We start from the raw sequence: 22,540 nt of genomic DNA on the forward strand, positions 1-22,540 counted from the left end.
CATTAAACCTAAGGAGTGTGTCTGCCTGTGAGGATGCTGTTAAGGATCCTAATGCACTATTCAAAAAGAGAATGAAGCTTCTCTATTCCGGATGTGTGTGAAATTGCTGTGTGCAAAACTGGCTGCTGCGTTATCTCCCAAATATACACACGAGACTTCACAGCAAATCCTGTGCAGGTACCCGATGTGAAAATGCATTGGTAACCTCAATTGTGCCATTGCAGGAGGGCGGAGGGGGTAAGGTTTCCCTGAGACACTGCTTACACACTGTTGTCGGAGCAGCTTCAGCGCTTTGCTGCTGCGGCTGTTGGACTAACACAGAACTCCTCCACCAGAGCCATCGGTCTGCTCTGCGCTTCCCCATGTTCCCAGCCACAGGCTCAGAGCTTCCGCCTCTCAGTGCGCAGGCGCAGCGCCCTGGCCGCTGATTGGCTGGTTTGCCGGCTGTTGCTGGGGTGAAGATGGCGACGCTGGTGCTGGACAGCGGGGCGGCGACCGCCAAGATCGGCTACAGCGAGGAGCAGGTCAGGTGCGTGACACCAGCTTCTCCCTCAGGCAGCGGACACCGGGTTCAGCGATCATTTCACTCACCGTTTGGCTTCTCTTACAGCGTCATCCCCAACTGCCAGTTCAGGTCGAAAACGGCTCGACTGAAAACCTTCACCGCCAACCAGATAGACGAGATCAAGGACCCCTCAGGCCTCTACTACATCCTTCCTTTCCAGAAGGTCAGGGCCCGCACCGAGTTCCGTACACAACAACAACTTGCATTCATATAGCGCCCTTCACATGGGTAGAGTCCCCGACCCCTTCACAGTGGTGGAGTGACACTGACCCAGTGGAAGATGGAGGGGGAGAGGGGGGGTGACCATAAGCATATTCAAATAGGAAGGTATTACACAGAATTTGAAGATGTGGAGGGAGGGAAGGAAGGGCTACGCAGAGGGATTGAGGGAGAGAGTTCCAGAGCTTCTGGTGGAGCGGATGAAGGCACAGCCACCAATGGTGGAGTGCAGGGGGCGAGGGACAAACAGAGGGACGGAGCCAGCTGCGCAGAGGCAGCAGGTGGTGGAGTAGGGGATAAGCAGGTTGGATAGGTAGAGAGGTGCGAGGGTATGAAGGAATTTGAAAACAATTGAGAGGATCTTGAAATTAATCCATTTGGTAATTGGGAGCCAGTAGAGCCTGGCAAGGACTGGTGTGTTGGGGATAGAGTTTTGTGCGGGTGGAGTTTTGCATTAATTGAATTTTGTGTATCGTGGAGGGCATTCAAATAGTCCAGCCGGGACATGACGAAGGTGTGGACGAGGGTTTCAGCTGCATTGATTGTGAGGTATGGAACGAGGGTGGCAATGTGATGGAGGTGGAAAATAGCGGTCCTGGTCAAGAAACTGATGTGGGGTAGAAAGGAAAGCTGGGGATTGAACCTTATACCTAAGTTGGGCATGGGTTCATTGATTCTGAGGGCAATCCCAGGGAGGTTGAGGAGAGAGGACATTGACAGGAGCCAAAGACTATGTTTCAGACTTGCTGACATTCACCTGCAGGAGATCTGCGCTCATCCAGGCTGTGATGTCTGTTAAACAAGCTGACAAGACATCAGCAGACTGGGAGTTGCAGATGGAGGAGAAGTAGATTTGGGTGTCATCAGCATACATGTGGAAGTTGAACCCATGTCGGTGGATGACATTGTCGAAATCCTCACTTAGGGTACCATTCTCTACTCTGAGAAAGAAGCTAGTGGGATCAAGCCCTATGATGGGGCTTTTGAACTGGGATAGTCTCACCAGCCTGACACCCCAATGCTGGGGAAAGGGAGGGCACTGACTGCATTGTTGTAGGTGCTGTCCTTTTGTACACAATGTTAAACCAAGATGCTGCCTGCCTGTTAAGGTTGACATTAAAGATCCCATGGCGCTGCTTGAAAAGAGGAGGTAGTTTCTCCTGGTTTCTTGTCAACACTCCCCCGGATTAAACTGGTCATTTACTTCATGGCTCTTTGTATTGCTGTGGTGAATTAGTTGCTGTGTTTACCTGCAAAATACGCAGTCAGTACACCACAATAAACCTCTTTTAAGTGCTTTAATATGTGGATGACATGAAAGGAACTGTATCAAATGTAAGCATTAATGTTACATTTGTTGCTCAATAGTAATTTTCCTGTTTGAAAGTGTAATTCTGATATTAAAATTTCTGGAAAAAGCAACCCTTAGTTAAGAGGAAAGTACAGAAACATGAAAGATCACATGAATTATTTTAGAGCAATACTAGCATTTGAATTTATCATATTGATTCAAAATTGTTCACTTTCAGGGGTATTTGGTTAACTGGGATGTTCAGAGGCAAGTGTGGGACCAATTGTTTGGCAGGGAAATGTATAAGGTAAGTTCTTGAATAATAATAATCCTTGCATTTGATATAGCGCCTTATCACGTCTTCGGGTCGTCTGAAAGCACTTCACAGAATATACTGTTGTGCCAATTGCGCACAGCAGGGTCCCACAAACAGCCATGGATTGAGTGACCACATTATTATTATGTTTTTTAAGCATTTATTGGCCCCGGAAATGCGATCCGCCAAATGACTAACAACCAGGTTCCTATTTACTGCTGGTGAACAGAGGCGTGTGGAGTAGGGAAGCTTGCTCAACGTTTCACCCTGCCTATACTTTCGCCTGGAAGTATATATGAACATGCTCAAAGTTAGTTTAGTTTTTGTTAGGTTTTTTTTCTTTTGTTGGCCTACTTGTAAAATTGTTCAACTTTACTTAGTCCTCTTGAATTTGTGTACACTTAAGTTTTTCCTACTAGCATGATGCATTGCTGAAAGATCTTTATTTTCTCCAAAATATCTTTTCAGTGTAAAAATCTTTTGACAAATTGCCTTGATTGAATTTGATTTCTTGTTTACTTAAAAAAAGTACTGTTCCTGCAAAAAGTTGGATTTGGCATTAGATCTGTTATCAGCCTGGCTCAGTCAACAACAATAAATTGTGTTTTATTGTGTTTCACATTGGGAAGATGCCCCAAAGTGCTGGATAGTTTGGCACTCGAACAGGGGGTTGGATTCGGAAGGGTTGGGGGCCAAAGGGGTGGGGGGGAAAAGATAACTGAAGATGTGATCAAGAAGGAAGGTCTTGAGACAGACCTTGAAGGAGGTGAGGGAAGGTGTTAAGCGAAGGAACTCCAGGATGAAGTTGCGGAGATTAGGGGCAGGTAAGCTGAAAGACCCCCTCCGATGGTGGAGCAGGAAAAATGAAGAAGGTCAGTGCTGATGAATTGGAAGGAGCAGATGGATTGGTAGGGTTTAAGAGGTAGGGTGGGACAAGAATGGGATGGGATTTAAAAGTGAGGGCAAGGATCTTGAGCTCAATCCTGTGGTGGATAGGAAGCAGTAGAGCCAGGTGACGATGGGAATGATACTAGGCTCACGGAGCCTAGTTTAGGAGAGGATATGAGCTGCAGAGTTTTTTGATGATCTGTAGCTTGTGGAGGGAAGAGTTGAGAAGTCCAGTGAGCAGAGAGTTAGCATAGTCTAGCCTGGAAGTCAGGGTTGTCAGTCTAGCTCTTTGTTACCTGTTTACCTTTAGATAGTAGTTAATAGCCATTATGGTAGCCACTAAAGTGTTGTGATTGCCTCCACATCTTTAGTTGTGTAGTTCGAACTAGAGTTTTCTAAATGGGCCTACAAAAATGTGCAGGCAATTCACTTTACAGCGCTTTTGAGATATTGCGAAGACGTGATAAGGCACTATGTCAATTGCAAGGATTATATTATTATTAAATGTTTTTTGAAAGAAGGTTTTTATTATAATATATGATTACAGCATCAGAATATTTTTCCTATTTCCCCACAGGTGGATTTTTCTGAAACCACTATACTTATTACAGAACCCTATTTTAATTTTAATTCAATCCAAGAGTCCATGAATGAAATCTTATTTGAAGAATATCAGTTCCAAGAAGTCTACCGGACAAATGGTGTGTGTTAATATTGAGGTTTATTTTCTAATATTGTGTACTAATGTGACTGTTAAAATAGATTTACATTGTCCATGTGACAATTTCTTAAAAAAACTAAGGGAAAACAAATAAATGGCACAGTTTCAGTTCCCAGACCATCAAGATGCTTTTCTGGACTTTGGGTTTCAGGTCCACAATCTGCATATTGGAGGGAATATGTTATCATTCCTTTGAGAACTGTTACATCTTAGTCCTACACTTGTATTAATTGATTTTGCATAAATAACTTCTCAATTCACGTTTGCAACTTACAGGAGATGAAACTATGTCTGTTGTATTGACATAATTGGGTGCATAATGAGATGGGGCTGTGGCAACAGGGTACAAGAAACAAGCTGTAAAACTGGGGAGAGCAGGAAGACAAACAAAAATATGCTTGAGTGCTTTTAGAAGTTATGAATTGCGCCGTTGTGAAACTTCAGTGCATTAGGACGTCCTCCCAACGTGGAAGCAGCTATACAAATGTAATTTTGTATTGTGTGCATTCTGGAATTGCTAAACCTTCAGTGGAAGGTTATTTTATTTCTCTTTTACTTAAGTTCTATCTAAACTGAAATTGTAGTGATTTATCTGTGCTTGATGCTGAACTTTCTCGAATCTAAAATTGAGGGAATACGTTCAGCCACATCAGCCCCGTCCACAGTCACCCACCCCCACATCACCTCTCCCTCCTGACCCACCCCCCACCCATCCCCCCACCCCATACTCCTTCGACCCTATCTCTCCCTCCTCCCTCACCACGACTGTCTGCAAACTCAAACCCACCACCTGTTCCCTCGATCCCATCCCCACTTCTCTCCTCGTCTCCCAGCTCCACCTTCTGGCCCCTCTCCGTCTGATGTCATCAACCTCTCCTTGTCTACCGGTTCAGTTCCCACCCCCCTAAAAACAGCCGTGATCACCCTCATCCTGAAAAAACCTCCCCTGGATCCATCCCTCCTCTCCAGCTTTCACCCCATCTCTAACCTCCCATTCCTCCCCAAGGTCCTGGAACGAGTCGTCGCATCACAGCTCCGCTCCTTTCTCTCTCACCATTCCCTCTTTGTACCCCTCTAATCCGGCTTCTGCGCTGCCCACAGCACGGAAACAGCCCTGGTCAAAGTCACTAATGACATTCTGAACATCTGTGATCAGGACTCCCTCTGCCTCCCTTGTCCTCCTCGACCTCTCTGCCGCCTTTGACACTGTAGACCACTCCATCCTCATACACCGCCTCTCCACTTTATTCAATCTTCACGGACTTGCCCTTGCCTGGTTTGATTCCTATCTCTCACCGTCTCCACTTCCGTTGTCTCTAATGGTTTCTCCTCCAGCCCCCACACTGTCACATCTGGCGTCCCCCAGGGCTCTGTCCTTGGCCCTCTCCTCTTTAACATCTGCATACTCCCCCTTGGTGACATGGGGTCAACTTCCACATGTATGCGGATAACACCCAACTCTATCTTTCTGCCTCCACCCTCAACTCCAGGACCACAACAACAACAACAAGATTCCATTTATTGAGCGCCTTTCACGTCGGGAGGACGTCCCAAGGCGCTGTACAGTTGGGTCAGGACCCGAGCAGGGGGGAAATGGTCAGAGTGAGGGGAGGGAAGGGAGGGAGCGAGGAGGGGGTAGAGAGTCGAGAGGGGAGCTGAAGGCACTGTCAAAGAGAAAGGTCTTGAGACCGGCCTTGAAGGAGGAAAGCGAGGAGGCGGCGAAGGCACTGGGGGATAGAGTTCCACTACTGTCCTGACAGACTGCCTGTCGGACATCAAGTCCTGGATGAGGACAAATTTCCTACAGTTGAATGCGAACAAGACTGAGGCCCTCCTGATGGGCTCGCGCCAGTGCCTCAGGCTCTGGCAACATCAACCTCCATGGCTGCACACTCCACCTCACCAAGCCAGTCAGGAACCAAGGTGTCTTGTTCGACCCTCAACTGTCTTTTCTCCCCCACATTCAAGCCATGACCCGCTCTACCTTCCCTCACCAACGTAAGATTGCCCAACTCCGCCACTACCTCACCTCTTAGGCCGCTAAAACTCTTGTTCATGCCTTCATCATCTCCAGGCTCGACTATGCAAACGCCCTGTTTGTCGGTCTTCCCAACTCCTCCCTCCACAGGCTGCAGTTAATCCAGAACTCTGCAGCCCGTGTCCTCTCCTGCATCAAACTCCGTGACCCCATCTCCCCCACTCTCACCTGACTCCACTGGCTCCCTATCCTTCAGAGGATCCCGTTCAAGATCCTGGTCCTCACATACAAAGCCCTCCATGGCCTCGCCCCACCCTATCTCTGCGACCTCCTAACCCCCTACCAACCCACCCGTTCCCTCCGCTCAGCTGGCTCTGGCCTGCTCCACGTCCACAACCCACCCGCCCCACCATTAGCGGGAGAGCCTTCAGCCAACCTATGGAATTCCATCCCTCAGTCACTGCGCCTCGCCCCTCCTTAGCCTCCTTTAAGTCCCACCCCAAGACCCTCCTTTTGGACCATGCCATCGCCCACCCCTCTTCCCCTCCCCTCGACCCCAGCTCGGGTCTGAAATGCTGTACGCCTTGGGATGTCCTCCCGATGTGAAAGACACTGTACAAATTATGCAATCTTGTTGTTTAAATAAATGTGAATAGGCAAACAGTCTCAGAGAGATTGCTGATATATTGTCTCCTAAATTCAGAGATTGAGATTGATAATTCTGGTTAATTATTATCTGGGTGGGTCTGGGCTGTTCTTTGTACCGCGGGAATCGCAGTATACTGTTCAAGCTCACTGAGAGGCCATTTGGGGGATTGACTTAGAAGTCTTAAACGTGGAGTCCTGTAGCTCAGTGGTTAGAGCGCTCGCCTCACAAGCGAGAAACTTGGGTTTGATTCCCTGCAGGGGCGAAATGTTGGGTAAGTTTTCTTACTCCACATGCCTCTGTTTACCTAGCAGTAAGTAGGAACCCGGTTGTCGATTGGCGGATCGCTTTTACGGGGGTAATAATTCCTTCAAAAAAATAATAATAAATTGGTCACTTCAATCCACGACTCTTCGTGGGACACTGCTGTGCACAATTGGCTGCCACGTTTCGCCCACAAATTCAGTCAATTCACTTGACGTAGTATATTCTGTGAAGCACTTTCAGGTGACTCAAAGAGTTGATAAGGCGCTATATCAAAGTGCAAGGATTATTATTAAAAATAAAGCATTACAAAGGGCATTCAATAACTGAACTCTGAAAGAAAATTGTAATATGTGTGTGTAAGAATATTTCAGATCCAGTGTGTTTTAAATATTCTAAGTGTGTTTTACAGCTGGAACGTTGAGTGCTCACAAGTACTTTCAAGAGAATAAGTCTGAACTTTGCTGTCTCGTGGTGGACAGCGGCTACTCTTTCACACACATTGTACCTTATTGTAAAGGGAAAAAAATGAATGAAGGTATTTGCAGGTAAATCTATACATGTAGATTTCTTTATTACAGTTTATATACAACATTTCTGTTTCCATGATTTCCATTACTGATATAAGTAAAGCCGGAAGGATATGCTGATTACTTAACTTGGTTAAACTCTCAATGCAGTTTAAAAGATTCCTACGCACTAAACTCGTTAGGTTCCTACTCACTTTCAGGTTGTAGGTGTTTGCATAATCTGTTTAATTCTGACATCCATAGGATAAATGTTGGTGGAAAGCTACTAGCCAATCATCTCAAGGAAATCATCTCATACAGGTATGTGGCTTCTACAAATTATACTGCTAGAGAAATGGCCAGTAATTCCATCAGTATTGCTAATTCAGGTGTTGGGTTCAACAGATTTCTGAGCCATTGTATGTCTCATATCAGGATAGATTTCTACCAAGAAACAGCTCAGACTGATTTGACTAAGACTTGTCTAATGTTACAAAAAAAGTATTTTATAACAAATTATAGTGGGGTTTCCTTATATTAAATGAAGCCTCCAAGCAATAAACCTTTAGATGGTATGTATTGTGTATCCAATAATGTTTGGTTGCAAATAGAAAGTACAGTATTTGAAATGGGGACAGGATGGATTTGAAGGGATTAAAGAATTTACAGACAGAGGCAGAGTTTATATCATTTAGTACGTCTTCTGCTGCTTGTGTCACTTGACCAACTAATGATAGCAAAGCATGAAACATTTGCTATCTGGGTTGTTTTTGGAAGTATTGTACATATTGTAATTCATGTGTTATTATCTTTCACTGTATTAACCTCACTGTATCAATTAGAACACCTGAACCAGTGATGTCCAGCCTTTATGGTCGGCCAACAAAATAAATTTTCTTGATTGAATATTTCTTGATTTATGTCAAAAACTGAAAACATATAACCAATTAAATACAGAGTTAGCTAGACTCGTACAAATGTTCGGGGGCACGAAGGGTGTGGGGGGGTGCGCTTCTTGACGACCGCACAGCCACTTATGGGCCACAGGTTGGCCACCACTGACCTACGTTTTACTAATAAAATGTAATAACATTTCTTACCGTTCCTAAACAGAGTGGAGTCCTGAAGCTCAGTGGTTAGAGCACTCACTTTGCAAGTGAGAGACCTAAGTTCAATTCCAGACAGGGTGATTAGATCATGGCTGATCTGTACTTCAACTAATCCTTTCAATTTCAATCTCCTTCTTTCTTCCCATATCCCTTAATCCCTGACCTACCATATAAATCTATCAACCTCACTCTTGAAGACGTGGATGGATCCAGCATCCACGGCCTTTTGGGGGAGAGAATTCCAGATTTCTACCACCCTTTGAGTGAAAAAATGCTTTCTGATTTCGCTCTTAAATGGCCTGCGTCTAATTTTAAGAGTATGCCCCTTTGTTTTGGATTCCCTACAAGAGGAAATGGCTTCTCTGTATCTATTCTATCAAATCCCTTTATCATCTTGAATGCTTCAATCAAATCACGCCTCAGCCTTCTAAACTCAAGGGATTACAATCCAAGTTTACGCAGCCTTTCCTCATAACTTATCACTTAGGCCTGGTAACATTCTGGTGAACCTGTGCTGCACCCCCTCCAGGACCAATATGTCTTTCCTGAGGTGCCCAAAACTGAACACAGTACTCCAGATGTTGTCTGACTAACTCTGTATACAGCTGAAGCATCAATTCTTTCCCTTGGTATTTCAGGCCCTTTGAGGTAAAGGCCAACATTCCATTCACCTTTTTGATTACTTTTTGCACCTGGGAACTAATTTTTAATGATTTATGGATATGGACACCCAAATCGCTTTACTTCTCTTAATTTCTCCCCATTAAGAAAATATTCTGCTTTAATAATAATAATCCTTGCATTTGATATAGCGCTTTTCACGTCGGGAGGACGTCCCAAAGCGCTTCACAGAATATACTCTAAAGTGAATTGACTGTATATTTGTGGGCGAACACGGCAGCCAATTGCGCACAGCAATGTCCCACAAACAGTCATGGATTGAAAGTGACCAATTTCTTATTATTGTTTTTTTTTTTTTGGAGGGATTATTAGGCTCTGTGTGGAGTAAGGAAACTTGCCCAAGGTTTCGCCCTACCTGGAATTGAACTCGGGTCTCTCGCTTGCAAAGCGAGTGCTCTAACCACTGAGCTACTGGACTCCACTATCTTTATCTTTTTTCGGTCCATAGTGGATGACCTCGCACTTCCCTACATTAAACTCCACCTGCCACAGCTTTGCTCACTCACTTAATCTGTTTAAGTTCCTTTGTAACCTACTTCTATCTCCACAACTTACTGAACCTTGTAGCTTAGTGTCATCTGCAAACTTGGATATAAACCTTTCTATTTCTTAATCCAAGTCATTTATATATATGGCGAATAGCTGGGGTCCCAGTACAGACCCCTGGGGGATACCACTTGTCACATCCCGTCAATCAGAGAACGTTCCCTTTACTCTTACTCTCTGTTTCCTGCCTCCCAATCAATTACCAAGCCACATCACAAAGTTACCTCTGACTCCATGCGCTTCCATTATCGCTAATAAACTTTTGTGTGGAACCTTATCAAATGCCTGCTGAAAGTCCATGTTAAAGACATCCGTAGACACGCTCTTATCCACCTTGTTAGTGATCTCCTCAAAAAATCCAACTAGATTAGTCAGACACAATCTACCCTTCACAAACCCATGCTGACTCTGACTAGCTCATACCTGACCAGGTGTTCAGTTACTCTGTCCCTGAAAGAATGGATTCCAATATTTTCCCTACAACTGATGTTAAGCTGACAGGTCTGTTGTTTCCTGGTTTCTCCCTTCCTCCCTTTTTAAATAAAAGGGTGACATTCGCAATTTTCCAATCTAAGGGCACATTTCCCAAATCTAGTGAGCTTTGGAAAATTATGACATGCCTCTGCAATTTCCTCTCCTATTTTCTTTAACATCCTGGAGTGGAAACGATCAGGTCCTGGAGATTTGTTTCATCTTAAATCTCATTATTTTCTCCATTACAATTTTTTAATTTATATTAATTTTGTTAAGCATTTCACTTTGACTTATTTTTAGTTTCCCTTCTACGGCTGATATTTTGTTCTCATCCTCTACTGTGAAAACGGTAGCGAAGTATTTATTTAGCAAGTCAGCCATTTCCTTCTTTTCCGTTATAGTCTCACCTACATCTGTCTTTAACGGACCCACATTCCCCCTTACCATTCTCTTTTAATGTATTTATAAAAGCTTTTACTTTTGGTTTTAATATCCCTTGCAAGTTTTTTCTCATACTCCCTTTTTGCTCCTCTTATTACTTTCTTTGTATCCTTTTGTTGCTTTTTGTAGTTTTCCCAGTCTTTTTAGCATTCCTACTTTTTCTTGCTTTTGAGTAAGCCTTTTCTTTTAGTTTGATATGATCTCTAACCTCTTTTGTCCACCATGGTTGCTTAACTGCACGATTGAAGCTTTTGCATTTTAGGGGTATGTACTTGTTTTGTATTGTATCAAATATTTTTTTGAATACTTCCATTGTTCATCTAACAGTTCAGCCCAGTTTACTGTGGTCAATATATTTCTCATCCCATCGAAATTTGTCTTACTTAAATTCAAAACCTTGGTTTGGGACTCTCCCTTTTCCGTCTGAAATCCAATGTCAAATTCAATTATATTATGATCACTATTGGCAAGATGTTCCCTTACTGTCAAATTGTTAACTAGTTCTGGCTCATTTCCTTATACCAAATCCAGTTTGGCTTGTTCCCTTGTTGGTTCTAAAACATATTGTTCCAAAAAACAGTCCTGAATACATTCTAGAAATGTGTTGCCTGCCTCAGGGAGATGTCCTGCTTCTCCCAGAAAATTAAAATCTGCCACTATAACCACATTGCTTTTGCTACATGCTTCCCTGATCTCCGTATTTATACATTTCCCCACTACATCAGAACTCTCTGAAGGTCTATAGACTACTCCCAACAGACCTCCTTAATTCCTTAATTCTACCCACAGTGGTAGAATCCACTACCTGATTGTCCTTACTGAAATCTTTCCTTTCCACGAGTGTAATAGTGTATTTTATCAATATTGCTACTCCTCCTTTCCCAATGTCCCTGCCTTTTCTAAAGATCTTGTAGCCTGGAATATTTAGCTTCCAGTCCTGCCCAGCTTATAACCAGGTCCCTGGAATGGCTACTAGATCATACCCTTTAAGCTGAATTTGTGCTTCTAACGCACTTGTTTTATTTCTTATGCTACTTGCATTTGTATACATAACTCTATTTGGGTAACTGTCCCCAACATGCCTATACGCCCTGCCAATGTTCTTCTCACACTTTTTGACTTGTTACTCCTTTTGTGATAACTTCCTATTACCTTTTTCGTTTCTGCAGTATTTATGTTATCTTTATAACTATTTGTTTAAACCAAATTACACAACACAAATCTATCTTGAGTTGTCATTGTAGTATCTGAAGAATAATTCAGTCTGAATGATTATTCTCTGCAGTCCAATTATTATTCTAATCATCAAAATTTAGTGTCGCTAAATATTCAACAAATATAATATAAATATAAATGTAATTTTGTTGTTGGTAATTTGTATTTCTGATTTTTTTGTACATTTGATTCAACACCATTGTAAATAATTGTGAATATTTTTAGAATCTTAATTAAAATCTTTTATAGGCAGTTGCATGTGATGGATGAGACCCATGTTATCAATCAAGTAAAGGAAGACGTATGTTATGTGTCACAAGACTTCTACAAGGACATGGAAATTGCACAGTGAGTCCCTGCACTGATTTATTGAAGCCATACACTCCTCCCTGAAGGCCAAACCAATCACAGTATCTAACATTCAATTATAAATAACATTTTAAAATAAGAAACTGTAGTACTTCTTCCTTGCATTTCATTGGAGATATAACTGGGGATCTATCCCTGAAGTATCTTTTCCAACAAGAACAGATCTAAATTTTCTACTGTTTTCTTAGATTCTAAGTCAGTGGAATTGACTTATTGATTTACCAAATGAAGGGTGGTGGATTGATTCAAAGTTTGTTCAGTGGAATCTCCCCCAAACAGACTTAGAATGGAAAGCAAAATACTTTCCCAGGCAGCATGCATGTTTTTAAATGGCTTTGGAATTCTGAGTTAAAAAAACCCTAATTTACCCAGTAGTCTTCCAGTAGGGTTGTTCACTCCATTCCCAGCATATGTAAAAACTGGTATGTTGTAACACTTTTAATTTCCCCACCGAGGAGGACACATATATATTAAAAATAACTATTAAGAACAATCATTTACATTGAAAGTTTTCAAACAATTGATGCTATTAATTTTTTTAGGCTAAAAGGTGAAGCAAACACAGTAATGAGAGACTACATTCTTCCAGATTTCAGCACTATTAAGAAGGGTTTCTGCAAGGTAAAATAAAAAATGGATTGCAAATTTTCCCCTTGGGCATTTCTGATAGTAAGTTAAGCATTGCGTAATCCATCTGGAAATGTATTCTTATTAAAACAGAATCGGCATATAAATTGTATCTTATATGGTCTTTCAGTAATTTCTAATTTTACTGTATCTTTAAAGCTTATTTTGCAAGATACTGACGCCTACATTGTTTCACGTGGACATTATATTGTACTTAGCACTGACTCTACATATAGGAACAGGAGTAGACCATTCAGCTATTCGAGCCTGTTCCACCATTTAATTAGATCATGGCTGATCTGTACCTCAACTAATCCTTTCAATTCCAATTTCCTGTTTTCTCCCCGTTTCCCTTAATACCCTGATCTACCAACTCACGCTTGAAGGTATGGATGGATCCAGCAACCACGGCCTTTGGGGGGAGAGAATTCCAGATTTCTACCATCCTTTGAGTGAAAAAATGCTTCCTGATTTCACTCTTAAATGGCCTGGTTCTAATTTTAAGACTGCCCCCTTGTTTTGGATTCCCCCACCAGAAGAAATAGCTTCTCTGCATCTACCCTATCGAATCCCTTTATCTCTCCCACCGTCTTCACTAAGTTTCCACGAATGGCTTTTCCTCCACCCCCCGCACTGTCTCGTGTGGTGTCCCTCAGGGCTCTGTCCTCGGTCCCCTCCTCTTCACCCTCTATATGCTCTCCCTTGGTGACATCATCCGCAGACATGGGGTTAACTTCCACATGTATGCGGATGACACCCAACTCTACCTTTCCTCCTCTACCCTCAACTCCACGACCACCGATGTCCTGACAGCTGCCTGTCCGACATCGAGTCTTCAGCTCAACGTGCGAAAAACCGAGGCCCTCCTGACTGGCTCACGTCAGCGCCTCCGCACCTCAGGCGCCGACACCATCAGCATCCAAGGCTGCACTCTCCACCTCTCAAAGCCAGTCAGGAACCTCGGCGTTTTGTTCGACCCTGAGCTGTCCTTTCTCCCTCACATCCGCACCACAACTGGCACCGCCTTCCATCACCTCCGGAACATCGCCAGACTACGGCATTACCTCACCCCTCACGCTGCTGAAACCCTGGTTCATGCCTTTGTCACCTCAAGGCTGGACTATGGAAACTCTCTCCTCGCCGGCCTTCCCGGCGCCTCCCTCCACACTGCAGGTCATTCAGAACTCTGCAGCTCGTGTACTGTCCCGCGCCAGGCTTCGGGAACACATCACTCCCACCCTCGCTCGCCTCCACTGGCTCCCCATCCCCCAGAGGATTGATTTCAAGATCCTCATCCTCACCTACAAGGCCATTCATGGCCTTGCTCCCTCCTACCTCTCCAACCTACTATCCCCCTACCTACCTGCCCGTACCGTCCGTTCCTCCGGCTCCGGTCTGCTCCACGTCCCCCGCCCCAATCGCCCTACCATCGGTGGTCGGGCCTTCAGCCTCTCAGCCCCTAGGCTCTGGAACTCTATTCCCCAGTGCCTTCGCCTTGCTTCCTCCCTCTCCTCCTTCAAGGCCGGTCTCAAGACCTTTCTCTTTGACCGTGCCTTCAGCTCCCCTCTCGACTCTCTTCCCCCTCCTCGCTCCCTCCCTTCCCTCCCCTCACCCTGACCATTTCCCCCCTCCTCGCTCCCTCCCTTCCCTCCCCTCACCCTGACCATTTCCCCCCTGCTCGGGTCATGACCCAACTGTGCAGCGCCTTGGGACGTCCTCCTGACGTGGAAGGCGCTTTATAAATGGAATCTTGTTGTTGTTGTTGTTGAGTCCTGGACGAGAGACAACTTTCTTCAGCTCAACGTGCGCAAAACTGAGGCCCTCCTGATTGGCTCACGTCAGCGCCTCCGCACCTCAGGTGCTGACAGCATCAGCATCCAAGGCTGCACTCTCCACCTCTCAAAGCCGGTCAGGAATCTCGGGATTCTGTTCGACCCTGAGCTGTCCTTTCTCCCTCATATCTGCGCCACAACTGGCACTGCCTTCCATCACCTCCGGAATATCGCCAGTCTACGGCACTACCTCACCCCTCACGCTGCTGAAACCCTGGTCCACACCTTTATCACCTCAAGGCTGGACTATGGGAACTCTCTCCTCGCTGGCCTTCCCGGCACCTCCCTCCACAAGCTGCAGGTCATTCAGAACTCTGCAGCTCGTGTACTGTCCCGCACCAGGCTTCGGGACACATCACTCCCACCCTCGCTCGCCTCCACTGGCTCCCCATCCCCCAGAGGATCGATTTCAAGATCCTCATCCTCACCTTCAAGGCCATTCACGGCCTTGCTCCCTCCTACCTCTCTGACCTACTATCCCCCTACTTACCTGCCCGTACCCTCCGTTCCTCTGGCTCCGGTCTGCTCCACATCCCCCGCCCCAACCGCCCTACCATCGGTGGCCGGGCCTTCAGCCTCTCAGCCCCAAGGCTCTGGAACTCCATCCCCCAGTGCCTTCGCCGCCTCCTCCCTTTCCTCCTTCAAGGCCGGTCTCAAGACCTTTCTCTTTGACCGTACCTTCACCTCCCCTCTCGACTCTCTACCCCCTCTTCGCTCCCTCCCTTCCCTCCCCTCACCCCGACCATTTCCCCCCCTGCTCGGGTTTTGACCCAACTGTACAGCGCCTTGGGACGTCCTCCTGACGTGAAAGGCGCTCTATAAATGGAATCTTGTTGTTGTTTATCATCTTAAATACCTCAATCAATTCACACCCCAACCTTCTAAACTCATGGGATTACAACCCAAGTTTATGTAACCCTTTTAGGCCTGGTAACATTCTGGTGAACCTGCACTGCACCCCCTCCAGGGCCAATATACCTTTCCTGAGGTGCCCAAACTTGAATGCACTCCAGAAGTTGTCTGACTAACGCTGTATACAGCTGAAGCATTATTTCTTCCCCTTTGTTTTCCAGGTCCTTTGAGGTAAAGGCCAACATTCCATTCACCTTTTTGATTACTTTTTGCACCTGGGAACTAGGTTTTAGTGATTTATGGTTATGGACACCCAAATCTCTTTGCTCCTCCACAGTTCTTAATTTCTCCTCATTAAGAAAATATTCTGCTTTATCTTTGTTCAGTCCATAGTGGATGAACTCGCACTTCCCTACATTGAACTCCTCCTGCTCACTCACTTAATCTGTCTAAGTCCCTTTGTAACCTCCTACTTCTATCTACACAACTTACTGAACCTTGTAGCTTAGTGTCATCTGCAAACTTGGATATAAACCTTTCTATTCCTTCATCCAAGTCATATATATATATATATATATATGGCGAATAGCTGGGGTCCCAGTACAAACCCCTGGAGGACACCATTTGTCACATCCCGTCAATCAGAGAACGTTCCCTTTACTCTTACTCTCTGTTTCCTGCCTCCCAATCAATTACCAATCACAAAGTTACCTCTGACTCCATGCGCTTCCATTATCGCTAATAAACTTTTGTGTGGAACCTCATCAAATGCCTGCTGAAAGTCCATGTTAAAGACATCCATAGACACGCTCTTATCCATCATGTTAGTGATCTCCTCAAAAAATCCAACTAGATTAGTCAGACACAATCTACCCTTCACAAACCCATGCTGACTCTGACTAGCTCATACCTGTCCAGTTACTCTGTCCCTGAAAGAATGGATTCCAGTATTTTCTCTACAACTGATGTTAAGCTGACAGGTCTGTTGTTTCCTGGTTTCTCCCTTCCTCCCTTTTTAAATAAAAGGGTGACATTCGCAATTTTCCAATCTAAGGGCACATTTCCCGAATCTAGTGAGCTTTGGAAAATTATGACATGCCTCTGCAATTTCCTCTCCTATTTCCTTTAACATCCTGGAGTGGAAACGATCAGGTCCTGGAGATTTGTTTCATCTTGAATCTCATTATTTTCTCCATTACCATTTTTTAATTTATATTAATTTTATTAAGCATTTCACTTTGAGTTATTTTTAGGTTCCCCTGTACAGCTGGTATTTTGTTCTCATCCTCTACTGTGAAAACGGTGGCAAAGTATTTATTTAACAGGTCAACCATTTCTTATAGTCTCGTTATAGTCTTAGTTTGATACAGTCTCTAACCTCTTTTGTCCACCGTGGTTGCTTAACTATACGATTGGAGCTTTTGCATTTTAGGGGTATGTACTTGTTCTGTATTGTATCAAATACTTTTTTGAATACTTCCCATTGTTCATCTGCAGGTTTACCCACTAACAGTTCAGCCCAGTTTACTGTGGTCAATATATTTCTCATCCCATCGAAGTATGCCTTACAACAACAACAACAACAACAAGATTCCATTTATAGAGCGCCTTTCACGTCAGGAGGACGTCCCAAGGCGCTGCACAGTTGGGTCATGACCCGAGCAGGGGGGAAATGGTCAGGGTGAGGGGAGGGAAGGGAGGGAGCGAGGAGGAGGAAGAGAGTCGAGAGGGGAGCTGAAGGCACGGTCAAAGAGAAAGGTTTTGAGACCGGCCTTGAAGGAGGAAAGGGAGGAAGCAAGGCGAAGGCACTGGGGGATGGAGTTCCAGAGCCTGGGGGCTGAGTGGCTGAAGGCCCGACCACCGAAAGTAGGGCGGTTGGGGCGGGGGACGTGGAGCAGACCGGAGCCAGAGGAACGGAGGGTACGGGCAGGTAGGTAGGGGGATAGTAGGTTGGAGAGGTAGGAGGGAGCAAGGCCGTGAATGGCCTTGTAGGTGAGGATGAGGATCTTGAAATCAATCCTCTGGATTAAATTAATTTACTTAAATTTAAAACCTTGGTTTGGGACTCTCCCTTCTCCTTCTCAAATCTAATGTCAAATTCAATCATATTATGATCAGGTGCAGCCCATCCCAGCAGTACAGCTCATTCCTTTGCCAGTATTGGTGCCAGTCTCCCATGAAACCGCACCCCTCCTCACACCACTCCTTCAGCCACACATTCATTTCCCTGATCTGTTTATGCCAATTTGCACGTGGCTCGGTTAGCAATCCAGAAATTACCACCTTTGAGGTCCTGTGTTTTAATTTAGCCCCTAGCGCTTGATACTCCCTGGCTATCAATCTCACACTCTTCTTCCTGTACCTCTCTATCTGGCGTGGCTATGTACTGAAGTAAGCTGTCCACTGTCCTTCCGTTTTGCGTCGGAATGTCTCTAACGTGCACTCCAGGTCAAAAACCCTGAGCTGGAGTGACTCAAGACACCTGCACTTCTCACAGATGTGACCATCAAGGACAGTCTTAGTGACCATCAATGACAGTCTTACTGTCCATAAATTCCCACTTACCTGAGTTGCCATTATTCCTTTCTAGCTTCTCCACTTAACGTTTATAATAATAATCATAATCCTTGCATTTGATATAGCGCTTTTCACATCTTCTAGACGTCTCAAAGCGCTTCATACAAAATATGCTGTAAAGTGAATTGACTGTATATTTGTGGGTGAAATATGGCAGCCAATTGCATACAGCAGTGTCCCACAAACAGTCGTGGATTGAAAATGACCAATTTATTATAGTTTTGTTTTTTGGAAGGATTATTATTAACCGTGTGGAGTAAGGAAACTTGCCCATGGTTTTGCCCTGCCTGGAATTGAACCCATGTATCTCGCTTGAGAGGCGAGTGCTCTAACCACTGAGCTACAGGATGTTTAGGATTATTTCTGTTTATATTTTTAAATTCAAGAGGTTTTACCTTCGCCTTTTTTTCTTTAGTTAATTTTCCCCTTAATTTATTTTACCCATAACAATTTCAGGGTAAGTAGTGATTTTGCAAATGTTGTCCCTTGTTCACACGCCTTACTACTTAACGCCTCCTTAACACCTACTTCCTCAGGAATGTTACCATTGGTCTAGGTGCCCTAGGGAGAGTGTCTAGACCAACCGAAACTCACGTCAGATTTCCAGCATCTGCAGTATTTGCTTTTTGTCCCATTTTTTACACCCGACTTCATTCTCCGATCTCCTGCAGGCCCCGAAAAGGCTCCTGCACTGAGGTCTCCCTGGTTCTGTTTCTCCTCTACAAGGAGTTCGAAACAAGTTCTCACCTACACCTCCTTCCTTCTCTGCACCGAATTCCTACTCTCACCTAATTCCCTACCAGAATTCTCACTCTGTTCCACCTCACTCAGTTCCCTCCTCTCTTTACTGGGTTCTCTGTACATGTACTTCGCTGCTCGCATTTGCTTTCATCTCTCGCTGCTCGTATCTTCCCACTCAGTTTGCCGTGGTTTCTGAGGCTCTGGCACTCGCTGACTCACGACAGTATTGGAATTGAAAGAATTAGTTGAGGTGCAGATCAGCCATGATCTAATTAAATGGCAGAACAGGCTTGAAAGGCTGAATGGCCTACTCCTGTTCCTATGTTCCTAATATGGAATAGTCAGCATCAGCTTTCCATTGATCAGTAGCCTGCAGTGCATCCTGGATGTAATCCCAGAGCATAATATTTGGCTTGTGATCCCCCAAGTGTGTGTAGGAATACTACTGGAGTTCAGCCAGCTAAAAATGCAGTTTGTCATTGAAGGCGCTGTCTGGCAAGCTTCCGGATGCATAGCCAGCAAGGACAATTCTACCCACTAGGGCTTTGTCTTGCAGGGTTTAATTGAAGATAGGGTTTCAGCTTTCTTTAACCTCTGAGCAGTTCTGCCATGTATCTGAGAGGGGGCACTCAACAGTTGGTGAATTTTGGCTGGGTCTTGGAGGTTGTGAACAAATGGGTGTACGGGATAACTGGTCACCTTTCCTGGCGTTGGGGTTAACTTCCACATGTATGCGGATGACACCCAACTCTACCTTTCCTCCTCTACTCTCAACTCCACGACCACCGATGTCCTGACAGCCTGCCTGTCCGACATCGAGTCCTGGACGAGAGACAACTTTCTTCAGCTCAACGTGCAAAAAACCGAGGCCCTCCTGATTGGCTCACGTCAGCGCCTCCGCACCTCAGGCGCTGACACCATCAGCATCCAAGGCTGCACTCTCCACCTCTCAAAGCCAGTCAGGAACCTCGGCGTTTTGTTCGACCCTGAGCTGTCCTTTCTCCCTCACATCCGCACCACAACTGGCACCGCCTTCCATCACCTCCGGAATATCGCCAGATTACGGCACTACCTCACCCCTCACGCTGCTGAAACCCTGGTTCACGCCTTTGTCACCTCAAGGCTGGACTATGGGAACTCTCTCCTCGCCGGCCTTCCCGCCACCTCCCTCCACAAGCTGCAGGTCATTCAGAACTCTGCAGCTCGTGTACTGTCCCGCACCAGGCTTCGGGACCACATCACTCCCACCCTCACTCGCCTCCACTGGCTCCCCATCCCACAGAGGATTGATTTCAAGATCCTCATCCTCACCTACAAGGCCATTCACGGCCTTGCTCCCTCCTACCTCTCCAACCTACTATCCCCCTACCTACCTGCCCGTACCCTCCGTTCCTCTGGCTCCGGTCTGCTCCACGTCCCCCGCCCCAACCGCCCTACTATCGGTGGTCGGGCCTTCAGCCTCTCAGCCCCGAGGCTCTGGAACTCCATCCCCCAGTGCCTTCGCCTTGCTTCCTCCCTTTCCTCCTTCAAGGCCGGTCTCAAAACCTTTCTCTTTGACCGTGCCTTCAGCTCCCCTCTCGACTCTCTTCCTCCTCCTCGCTCCCTCCCTTCCCTCCCCTCACCCTGACCATTTCCCCCTCCTCTCTCCCTCCCTTCCCTCCCCTCACCCTGACCATTTCCCCCCTGCTCGGGTCATGACCCAACTGTGCAGCGCCTTGGGACGTCCTCCTGACGTGAAAGGCGCTCTATAAATGGAATCTTGTTGTTGTTGTTGTTGTTGTTATGTTTATAATTCCTCTAAATAAACAGATTGATGAACAGAGCAAATTGAACATGATGCCTATTCACAATTTGATCAAAATTTGATTTTGATTATTAGTTTTTTTGAGGATTTGCATACTGGGCTTATTTCTTCTGATTTTATTTTTAGCCCAGGGAAGAGATGGTGTTCAGTGGGAAATACAAGACAAGTGAGCAGATTCTACGTCTGACAAATGAGAGATTTGCTGTTCCTGAGATCCTCTTTCACCCATCTGACATTGGTATTCAGGAGATGGGAATTCCGGAAGCAATTGTTCATTCAGTGCAAAATTTACCTGAAGGTATACAGTTTCAGAAGTAGAGCATGTTTTGTTTTTCTGATTTGTTTTATATAAGGAGTCATCGTCTTCATTAACGAAGTATCATGAAAAGTTATTGATGAACGATTTGCTCATTTAAATATCTGTCTGTAGTTTCCTTTGGTTCAAATATGATTTTGTTTATATTTTAAAAAAATTAGAGATGCATCCTCACTTCTACAACAACATCATCTTGACCGGTGGCAACACCCTCCTCCCAGGGTTTAGAGATCGAGTTTATGCTGATGTCAGATCACTTACTCCATGCGAGTGTGATGTATCTGTTTTACTGCCTGAAAAGTAAGTTTATGTAGCAAAATGTTTCATAACATTAAGATCGTTTTGTGCCTTTAGTTTTGAACATACAGTATCCTATTTTTCTCTCCATGTTCACTTTGAGTAGTATCTTATATACAGGTTCAGTCTGTCATTGTCATTTCCAGCTTTGTTGTCTTTCTTTGGAACCAGTAATACTTCTTTGTCACTTATTTATGCAGTGTATTACTGAATATACTGATTTATTATTTGCTCGAACAGGTGAAAGCTTTTAGCTGATGTAAACTGTTCTATCTTGCAACAAGCACTGCAGTAATGACTCACTTGCTAGTTATTCTGAGCAAAAAAGACCACATGAGATCTAATAAGAACTGCTGTAGGGATGTCACCAAGTAGTCCTATTAATACTGAGCTAATCAGTTCATAAGACATTCCCATCATGATTATTCAATCTGTAATCTCCATATTACATTTTATCTGGTGCTTTGACAATCTGACATCCTACTGTACAGGGAAGTGTAGGAAAAGTGTGCCTTCTGGGGAGTTGAGTCACTTTGCTGTGTGTGCCATTTGATGATTTTGCTCTTTGGCGCAGAAGTAACTAAAATTGGGTGATTTGTTCTTGCAGCCCTGTCACACATTCATGGGAAGGTGGAAAATTGCTTTCTGAAAGTTCAGATTTCATGGATATGGTAGTTACCAGAGACGATTATGAAGAGAATGGGCACAGTATCTGTGAGGAGAAATTTGATATTTGAAACATCAACCTAACAATGACTGAAAAATTTGGTGATTGATGTCAAGGTGATGAGAAGTTTGCACGGGATGCAGTGATACCTTGTGAACATGTGGGAGAAGTGGAACACTTTACACTAATGCTGTTCCTGTGCACAAGTTGAATTGTTTATGAAGGTGAAAATATCTTCCTTGCCTTATGTGAAGCTTAAGACTGTGGAATATATTATATGTAAAATAATCTTTTTGTTATGTGTTTATGACGTGGAATGCAATTCAAATTGCTGTTATAGCTTATGTTGGTAGTGTGGCGAAATGATTATGAACTTTAAGAGATCAAGAAAGATCAAAGAAATGTCAACAAGCTATTTTAGTAGTTGATTTTCCAACTGTAAAGGATCTTGTTTGACACAATTTCATTGTTCAGAGTCTGAATCACATCTATAAAAGATTTATTACTTATTATTGTTGTGACTTTATCTGCACTACATTTTAAACTTGCCACTATTTCAAGTGAGAGCAAAGTATGCTTGATCTAAGCAAGCTGA

The 22,540-nt window shown here is 44.6% G+C and overlaps 1 protein-coding gene across 2 annotated transcripts; it reads left to right on the forward strand.

The window, feature by feature from the left end:
• The first annotated feature begins 422 nt into the window (after positions 1 to 422).
• Positions 423 to 22,454, forward strand: actr6 (actin related protein 6). Of its 2 annotated transcripts, XM_007911605.2 has the most exons (11): positions 423 to 529; positions 611 to 728; positions 2,314 to 2,382; positions 3,857 to 3,980; positions 7,301 to 7,436; positions 7,662 to 7,718; positions 12,113 to 12,211; positions 12,775 to 12,853; positions 20,792 to 20,963; positions 21,143 to 21,281; positions 21,886 to 22,454. In XM_007911605.2, exons 1-11 carry the CDS (start codon positions 462 to 464, stop codon positions 22,013 to 22,015), a joined length of 1,191 nt encoding a protein of 396 aa, XP_007909796.1. In that variant the 5' UTR covers positions 423 to 461; the 3' UTR covers positions 22,016 to 22,454. The 2 variants fall into 2 exon arrangements, with proteins under 2 accessions (XP_007909796.1, XP_007909797.1); XM_007911606.2 differs by lacking the exon at positions 2,314 to 2,382.
• Positions 22,455 to 22,540: the final 86 nt, after the last annotated feature.

This window comes from Callorhinchus milii, unplaced genomic scaffold, assembly GCF_018977255.1.
Source record: "Callorhinchus milii isolate IMCB2004 unplaced genomic scaffold, IMCB_Cmil_1.0 Scaffold5, whole genome shotgun sequence".
Lineage (NCBI taxonomy): Eukaryota > Metazoa > Chordata > Chondrichthyes > Chimaeriformes > Callorhinchidae > Callorhinchus > Callorhinchus milii.

Bases quoted from the DNA above. Each gene is read 5' to 3' on its own strand.
- actr6 (XM_007911605.2), top strand. From the start codon at position 462: ATGGCGACGCTGGTGCTGGACAGCGGGGCGGCGACCGCCAAGATCGGC. The intron at 2,383-3,856 runs GTAAGTTCTTGA...ATTTCCCCACAG, and splicing joins TTGGCAGGGAAATGTATAAG to GTGGATTTTTCTGAAACCAC. The intron at 21,282-21,885 runs GTAAGTTTATGT...TTGTTCTTGCAG, and splicing joins TCTGTTTTACTGCCTGAAAA to CCCTGTCACACATTCATGGG.